Source organism: Vespula pensylvanica, chromosome 4 (assembly GCF_014466175.1).
Source record: "Vespula pensylvanica isolate Volc-1 chromosome 4, ASM1446617v1, whole genome shotgun sequence".
Taxonomy (NCBI): domain Eukaryota; kingdom Metazoa; phylum Arthropoda; class Insecta; order Hymenoptera; family Vespidae; genus Vespula; species Vespula pensylvanica.
In genome coordinates this window covers 9,208,171-9,217,729 of record NC_057688.1, presented here as the reverse complement: position 1 = coordinate 9,217,729, position 9,559 = coordinate 9,208,171, and the positions used below count along the sequence as shown (strand labels likewise).

The following is a 9,559-nucleotide window of genomic DNA, read 5'->3' as shown; positions in this document are numbered from 1 at the left end:
TTTATTCCCCTTTTCTTTTCGGATATTAATCTTTAGCAATAATGGGCTCTTATAAATATAAATATATACGTATATATATATATATATATATATATATATATATATATATATATTACTTTTCCAACTTTTTTCTCTTCTCTTTATTCGTTCGAGAAAAAAAAATGTCACATTAACGGTAATTGACAAATATCTACATAGAGCCATAGATTATTTACAAGTCCTCTTTATTTGCATTCGCTCGCGTTAATTAGGTAAAAATAATTATTAACGCTTGGAATAATACAAATATTATATTTGTATACCTACATGGAGGTTTTACTTTCTTCCGGAATAATTGTCGTGTTACATGCATATACATTGTCGTAAGTGATTTAAGGCAACGATTTATGTATTAAAAATTGACTCTGTTTTTGTTTTGCGCTAAAGTCGATTTGTGCGGTATCAGTCTAATGCTTTTGGAATTTTTTTTTGTCTAATATTTTTTTTTACTTATCGTTATGCGTTCTCTCGGTTGTTTTTTAAGCTTTATAATATATAGTGAAAGCACCAATCGAAAAAGTTAATTATTGGGACGGCGCTGTTACGTTTTTTTTTTTTTTTTTTTTATTATTATATCTGTATTTCGTAATATTTAATACTATCACTTTTGTTCACAATCTTATTGGTCCTACATATAATATTTCAGCTTTAATACGATTACATGCACTATGAAGTTTTGGATGTACATATATATTTTGAGAACATTTCGTCCCAGATCTTTGTATTTAAACGTCGATGACATAAAGTTGATAGAAGAAAAATTAGATTTTCTGGTTTGTTTGTTTGTTTTATTTATTTATTTTTTTAAATACTCTCATGCAAAATCTGCTTTAGGAATAATGTATACATACACAAATAAATGTTAAATAAACGTGTAAAAACTTAAGCATAATTGGAATGTTACTTTAAATGATTATTTTTCTTTTCCTTTTTTTTATTCCTCTTCAAGTACACGCATTTCAATCTAATTGATTTCTTTTATTAAATTAAAGATAAATTACATTACAGTAAATAATATTAACGAGAAGATAGATACTACTTTTAATTAGTTGATTTTCGTTTAGTTAATACTTAAAGGAACATATTCAAGCAACCAACAACAACAACAATAACAAAATATGTATCTATTGTATCATCTAATATTTTATATTATACATATCGCAATTTTACACAGGCAAAACCGACAATGATAATTTATATTCGAATGATTTTAATAAAGTATCGTACGCAAAATCATAAATCCTACGAATGTATTCTGTCTTTACGTTCTGTCTTTTCACGATGTTAGTATTCCAACAAATATTCGTATCTATAACTATATCCATATATACTTACATATTGGAATACTTTAGGATAAAAAAATAATATACACAATTTCGCGATTTATCAGTTAACGACAGAATATATATATATATATATCCCTACAAAATCTACATGGAAAAATATTCTTTATCGATGTGTATTAAAAGATGATATATTACATATGACGGAGGCGTATGAACGGTTTTCAAATGTATTATATATCTTATCGGTGAACTATAAAAACGCGAAAATTCATCATCCTTACAGGAAGGGACGGCACACGATAGATTAGTTATTTCTAAAAGGACAAAAAAAAATATGACTCCACATGGATACCCATTAACGATCAATCGATATTTACTTTCGTCGATCGATATCGTTGTTCTCTCTATAAAAAAAAATAAAAAAAGAAAAAAAAAATGAAAAAAGAAAAGAAAAAAAATATTTGTTAATCGCGGTGCTATTAATAACACGTGCCCGTTTTACGATTAAGAATGAAATACTATATGTTATGGATGAAGCTAAAATTATAGCCGTATATATGTAGATATATGATTTACGACTAAGAAGGTACTATGTATTTGCATTGCGTTTCGATAACGATATCTTATTATGGGGATGTTGTTGGACTATCAAATACATCCCCTTCCTTCCATTGTGGATAATTATTAATGATTAATTCAGCGAATTATTAAAAATATTTTATTCGATTAAAAAAAAAAAAAAAAAAAAAGTAAGAAAAACGCAACGTTCTATTTTTTCTCCTCGTTTCCATCGAGCACAGTTTGTCACATTTTCATTTTCTTCGTTCATTGCTATCATTCTTTCCAAGATACCGTGATATCACGCAATTCACGGTCTTCGGGAATGTCGATGTTGTGAGCACTATTCACTAATTTTTTTTTACTCTGATAATTTTTCTCATCGAAACAAGCAACTTGCTCGTTACCAATGAAATCACTTTTAACTCGTTCGGACGATGTTTTTCTTTCCAAACGGAATAAGTTAACTCGAAATATCACGACTAAGATGGCAGTGATCGTTCCTATAATTAAACCGGCCAAAACGTCCCACCAATGGTGTCTGTGATCTGCAATTCTACTCAACGAACATATTACTGTCCATGTTGATATCAAGAATTGAAACCATGCCTTCATAAGTAAGGTTTTGTCCGTCATACGTTCTTGCAGATAACTCTGTAAATATATTCAATTATTCAATTGTTAAGAATGTACGTATTTTATTTTATTATATTTTTTTTCTTGTTTAAATATATATATATATATATATATAAAATTTATAATATAATTATTAAATACTTACAGCAATAAAAATCGACGTGAACACAGAAAGAGCCGAGTGAGCCGATGGAAAAGATTTACTCGAATCCTCTATGAACCAATTCGAATCGATCGAATTCGTGCAAGTATACGACTCGATATACCTGTGCACATAATTAAAAATTAAGAAAAATATTATTATTTCATTTTGAATTACATATATAAAATAAGGTCAATCTATCGAAATGAACAAACAGAACCTACGGTCGATACGAGAACAAAAATTTATTTCGTTTGATCGGTCGATAAATGCAATTGCAAGATAATTTATATTTTATTCATTTTATAATATTTCAACTAAGATATATATATATGTGTGTGTATGTATGTATGTATGTATGTACAATATAATCTAATATACAAAACCGAAATGCGTTTTATCAAAATCGAATGAAACGTTGTCGGTAATTGTAGATTTAAATTATAATTGTCGATATTCACAGATTTCTACATAACCGATCATGTGATTGCATAAAAAAAGAATGCAATTATTTTTTTTAATAATTTTTATGAAAAGGTACGTCAAATGTATCAGGTATATATAATATCATGAAAAAATGATTAATTATATATATATATATATATATATATATATATATATGTATGTATATATACGTACTCGTTGGTGCAATTTTGAGCTTCTAATGGTTGACATGTATCAAAGAAATGTGGCCTGGGTTCTCCGATGACAACCTTCATAATGCTACAACCAACAACAAGTGCGACAATTCCTATTGTATAATGGCCATACCAAAACCAAACTTGCTTTAATCTTGATTCGTTACACTCCGTTTCCTTATCGTAACAATTTCTAGCATGACACGTGTATTCTGTGACCCACATCTATAAGAAATAGTTAAATAATCAATGACGCAAACATTTACAGTGATAAATGAAACTCTAAGATACCATTAAACTTAAGTTTAAGAGAGGAAGCATATTCGAGAAAGGAAACTTGTTTTTATATATTTCCGATGACGAATCATTGGAAAAAACAAACAAATATATTTCCCCGTAACACATATATATATGTACATATACACACTTACCACAACGATCGGCATAAGAGTGGTGACACTAAGTAAAACAAGAACGGAGATGGTATCCCCCATAAATTTGAACGAAAGTTTTGGATCGTTACAAAGAAAGCCGATCTGATTGCGTGGAAATTTTCCAAATTCTAATAATCCCATAAGCACGATCACTGAAAGGAAAAAAGGATATTATATAGATAGAATTCCATGAACATTATCAGTATGAGTGATCCTACTGAAGAATCGAAAATCCATAAACACGTCGGATGTTATTTACGACTTGTCCTCGCAGTTCTTCTCAAAAGGTAAAAGTCCACGCAAATAAGAATTTTTTTTCGACGAGTGATTAACAAATATTTTCTTTTCATTTTCTTCTACTTTTTTTCTCTCTTTTTTTTTTTTCTTTTTAATTTTTATTATTATTATTTCTCTTTTAATCGGTGAAATCTACCCGACATAATTTCATTCTCCCCTTAATCGATTAATATATTATAATAAATATATCGATTAATTCGTAACGATCAACGAAATTCTTTCTAAATGGAATACACGTTTAAACCTTTATTCAGGTAATGGAAAAGTTTCGACGTAAAATAAGAAGTCATGCAAATACGAATGAATAATCATTGACATTAAGCTTTAACAAAGTATGTTTTTCACTTTGTCGATGAGTTAAAACTAAAAATGACGTTAATAGGAAAAGTAATATGTGAAGTTCGAATGTATACGATTATTAGGAGTGAGGAGAAGGGGGTAAGAACCAAGAAATAAAAAGACGACCTTCGATATAAGATACCACTCAAAAATATTTTACGGATAATCATTGACATTGATTATTAGCAATATCATGTTTGTTAATAGTCGGTTAAATAGTTGTTAATAAAACAGATTAAAAAAGTAATAACACGAGTAAATAAAAGATTATAAAATAACGTTAGAGTGCGTAAGTGCAAATATGGGCGAATAAAAAATTTCAAGGGAAAGCAAAAAAAAAAAAAGAAACGACGAACGAAGTAAAAAGAAAAAGAGAAAAGAATTCTAAAAAAAAAAAAAAAATAAATAAATAAATAAATAAAAATAAGAAAAAAAAATAAAAAGACGAACGACGATGGTAATTTTCTTTTAGCAACTTACGGAAGCTGTACTGATTACGTCGTTGGGATGACAATGCAACTATCTTCTTCCAATTACGAACGATTTTGTGTTTCCATTTTTCTTCGTTATGCGAATCGGATGCATTTTGCAGTGTCATTTTATCCCAAAAGAAAAGTGATGCGTGCGTCACGATTGACAGAGAACGAACGAAGAGAATCGACACAAGAGAGAGAGAAGACAGATAGATAGGGTAGCAGACGATAGATAGATGAAGAGAAATATATATACGTACGGAGAGAGAGAGAGAGAGAGAGAGGGGGAGAGATAGATAGATAGAGAGAGAGAGAGAGAGAGAGAGAGAGAGAGAAACAAAAGAGACAAAGTGAGAAACAGCACTCATCGCTATCAAGCTATGACCATTCTTAAGAGACTTTTAAAATACGTAAGCGTGTCTAGCTTCGCGCATGCGCGTTATTTGAATTGATGCATACTGTACGAGAGAGGGGGGAAAAAGAAAGAGTGGGGAACAGAGAAAGAGAGAAAGAGAGAGAGAGAGAGAGAAAGCCCACGTGATGCATTACTCCGTAGTAAAATCTTGCCGATTCTCTCGTAGCAACATTTTTTTTATTCCCTAAGAGCGAGGGGTTAATTTTCTCTCACTCATCCCCCTCATCCCCCTCATCTCCCAAGAAAGAATTTTTTTTTTTTTTTTTTTGTTATTTTCTTGTTCAATAAAAACGTGAAATATTACGGTAGACTAAGTGTGATCACGTATATAGTATTATATATACATACGTATGTATATATATATATATATATATGCACGCATGCAATGCAAACATGCAAATATATATGTATATATGGACAGATAAATATCTAGATAGATATATGAGCAAGTTGTTCCAAATTTATTTTGCGAGTGTTATTTAACCGGCAGATAAGGAAAGAGAACAAACGCAAGTATTTGCTTATAAACCACTGCTAACAGCAGCACCTGGTTATATACTGTACCATTGGCTAACACTTAACAAAGTAAAATTGAAAACGGGTCTACTCAGGTAATAAACTATGTGTCTCTTGAGTTTATTCTGAAGTGAATCAGCTTATTGGAGCCTTATGACTCACAATAGACAGTAGGATAGAATAAATTCGAACTTGTGCTAACATTACTTGATTTCAATGATAAATCACATTGATAAATATATTTGATTTATGGAATAATTAATATCAACAATGACATCCGACTAAACGAATAAAAATATTTTATAGAAACACCATTTATAATATCGTCTTATCGAAATTTAAGAAAGAATAAATGATCGAACAAATAATAATTCCTCGATATATATAAATACGATACCTTTTCGTAAAAAAAAAAAAAAAAAAAAAAAAAAAGGAAAAAGAAAAAGAAAAAAAAAAAGACGTGTCACTTTCATTTTATACGGTTCGTTAATCCAATGATACATTATACGCCTATATATCATTACATACGAGAGAGAAAGAGAAAGATGAGCGTAAATTTAATAGTGCTAGCTTATTGCCCGGAAAATTCTAGACGAAGAACCATCTGGTGTTCAGTATTATATTACAAGGTTCGTAGTCCTCCAAGTTAAATTTTCGTTGCTATTATTGTCATTTTACTATCCTTATAAGCGCGAGAAAGTCTAATTGAAAGTATTCATTTATGTACATGCATACCTACGTGCAATGCATATACGTGTATACACACACACACACACACACGTATATATATGTATGTGTGCATGTTATATGTATATGTTTATACACGTACAGAAATATGCATTGAAAAATAATTCGATTAGTTGCATTTGTAAATGCAATTGTTTTTAGGCAACTGGAACGCAAATATGTAGATTGAAAAAAAAAATATATATATATATATATATATTATTCTAACCTGTTAATGCTATCAGGATATCGATCAGGAGTACCCAGCGTATCGTGTTCTTACAAACGCTCATGATCTTGGGTATCGTCTGTTCATTCACCGTGTTACCCTCCTTATCACTTGGCGTACTTTGTTCCAACGAAGTCGTACTGCACCGTGTCAGCTGTTCCGTGGATCTCTACCAAAAATAATTGTATAGAAAAAATGAAATTAAATAAATATTTATTATATATATATATATATAGATATATATATACAACATTTATCTATTTTAAATATTTATGTCACATTTTATTATTTATTATTAACTCTCTCTCTCTCTCTCTTTCTTTTTCTTACTTCTTTGTTTCTATAACTTTTATGGGAAAACAAAAAATAATAACAACAGAAATAAAATCAATACAGGACGGCTACAAAAACTTTTCAAGTGACTATAAAAGTCAATTAATCTTAGACGAGATTTCGTTGACTAGACTTACGGTTTAATTACGGCTTATAGTTTTAAAGAATATTCTTACAATTTAACTATCTGAAAAAAAAAAAAATTCGCACAAAACTTTTCATTCGTTCTGCATTTTTCGTGAGAATTTTCTTTCTGTTCGATCGATGATGAACACGCGAATCTCGTTACAGAGCTAGCGGTTTTTTACTTATCGTTAATATTATTAAGATTATCTCACTTAAGTTTTCATGTTTTTTTATAAGATAAATGTATATATGTGTGTGTAAAAAAAGAAAAAGAAAAAATTTATAAATGTAGTACGTAGAACATCGACACGCGAGAGAAACGTGCGATCGTTGCAACTCGAAGCTGCATTAAGGTTGGATCAGCTTTCTACCGCAAACCGCGAAGGTAATGCGATCAGTCAATTTGTCGGAAAAATTATAAATTTTCTTTTGTTTTTCTTTTTTTTTTCCTGATTCAGAGTGACAGGCAGAGAAGCATTTTTCTTTTTGATAAGATATTACTCAAAGTATTGCATACAGTATGGTAACTTTCGAATTTATGAGACACGACTTGAACGAAGTTTCTTCATCGTAATACAATTTTTGATAATAAAAGAAAATAAATTATGTACGTATAAATATATATATATATATATATATATACATACATAAAAAAAAGAAAACATATATTACGTACGTATATAAATAAATGAATGAATTAAAATAAAAAAATTGCAAAGATTATTCAAAACCTGATTTTCTACATTTACGTACGTAGACGATACCTCCTTATAAATAACATACACCCATATATTTAAATATAAATATTTAAAATTATTCGAGTGGAATAAAAAATATTAAACATACTTCTGAAGTAAGACGAGTAGAAAGATTTTTTTTTTTTTAAGAAGGAAGATATTCAATTAAATATTCCATTTTTTAATGTAGATCACAAGAACGTACAATGTCATATAAAGTTTATATATATATATGTAAACATGAATAAAAAAAAAAATTAATTCAAAGTAATTTACTCATAATTACGCAATGAGAAGTTTAAAGTTCGAAGATATAGATATTTACGTATCATTTTTGAGCCCAGAAACGTTATCGTGATTTATTGTGTAAGAAAATAATAATAACATCAACCATAAAAAAAAAACAACAACAAAAACAAAACAATAATAAATTGATTTTAGAATTAATATTACAAGATTCCACATGCAAGAGATATATAATATAAAATTTATATAAACTAATTCGTCGATAAGTATAACACATTGGAATGCCGAATGCAAAATTTGAATGAATTTTTGCATAATTTTTTATTCCAAGAATGTGTTGCTGATTCAGTAAAACAATAATAATAATAATAATAATAATAATAATAATAATAATAATAATAATAATAATAATAGCAGTAACAATAATAAGTTGCTTTTAAAATGTATATCACAGGATTGTATATACAAAAAGTATATCGTGTAAAATTTATATACATATATAAAAAATAAGATGTAATTCGTCGATAAGTATAACACATCGGAATGCCGAATGCAAAATTGAATTTTTGCATAATTTTGTATTCCAAGAATGTGTTGCTGATTCAGTAAAACAACAATAATAATAATAGCAATAACAATAATAAATCGCTTAAAAAATTTCTATCACAAGATTGCATATACAAAAAGTATATCGTATAAAATTTATAAATATATACATACGTATATATATAAAAATAAGAACTAATTCGTCGATAATTAACACATCGTAACGAAAGAATGTAAAAATTCGAAGAAATTTTCGCGTTAATTTCTGATTTCTTTAAACACGTTGCTGATTCAGTAAGGCAATAATAACAATAACAATAATAATAATAATAAGATGGTGTCTGCTTACGGGTGAAAGAGCAAGCCCTAATTACCGGGTGAAACGTTCGCCGAGCTCGAGATTGTACTGAATGAATCGTACGTTGAAGTATGGTGGGCTCGCAGTTAACGGCTAATACGCTCTCGTAGGTTCATTGAAGAAGTTAGGAGAAAACTCAGAGAGGGAAAAAGAGAGAGAAAGAGAGAGAGAAAAAGTTAAAGAGAAGGAGAAATACAGAGAGAGAGAGAGAGAGAGAGAGAGAGAGGGAGAGAGACAGAAAGAGAGAGGAAGAGGAGAGGCCGCAGACACGATCGTAAATACGATCTTCTCGCGTTAACCACCATTATCATCGTCATCATCATCATCATCATCATCGTCATCATCATCGTCGTCGTCGTCATCGTCGCCATCGTCGTCATCATCATCGTCATCACGATCCTCGTAATCGCGACTACAATAAAAGGACTGCTTTTAAAACGATTCGACGCGTACCAAGTATTACGATTTTTCTCGATAATACTGAA

The 9,559-nt window shown here is 29.4% G+C and overlaps 1 protein-coding gene across 7 annotated transcripts in view; it reads right to left on the bottom strand.

Annotated features, from left to right (window-relative positions):
* Positions 1 to 389: 389 nt before the first annotated feature.
* The window catches only part of LOC122628327 (phospholipid phosphatase 1-like), an 18,570-nt gene continuing 9,400 nt past the window's right edge, over positions 390 to 9,559 (bottom strand). For 4 of the 7 annotated variants that reach the window (XM_043810524.1, XM_043810529.1, XM_043810525.1 and 1 more), the window contains exons 2-7: positions 6,729 to 6,897; positions 4,850 to 4,996; positions 3,731 to 3,885; positions 3,301 to 3,524; positions 2,665 to 2,785; positions 390 to 2,537 (exon numbers count right to left, since the gene is read on the bottom strand). In XM_043810524.1, coding sequence (XP_043666459.1) covers positions 2,160 to 2,537; positions 2,665 to 2,785; positions 3,301 to 3,524; positions 3,731 to 3,885; positions 4,850 to 4,996; positions 6,729 to 6,897 — 1,194 coding nt within the window. In that variant the 3' untranslated portion in view covers positions 390 to 2,159. Of the gene's footprint in view, positions 2,538 to 2,664; positions 2,786 to 3,300; positions 3,525 to 3,730; positions 3,886 to 4,849; positions 4,997 to 6,728; positions 6,902 to 9,065; positions 9,241 to 9,559 lie in introns of those variants that run through there. The other 3 variants (XM_043810528.1, XM_043810526.1, XM_043810531.1) reach the window with 3 other exon arrangements.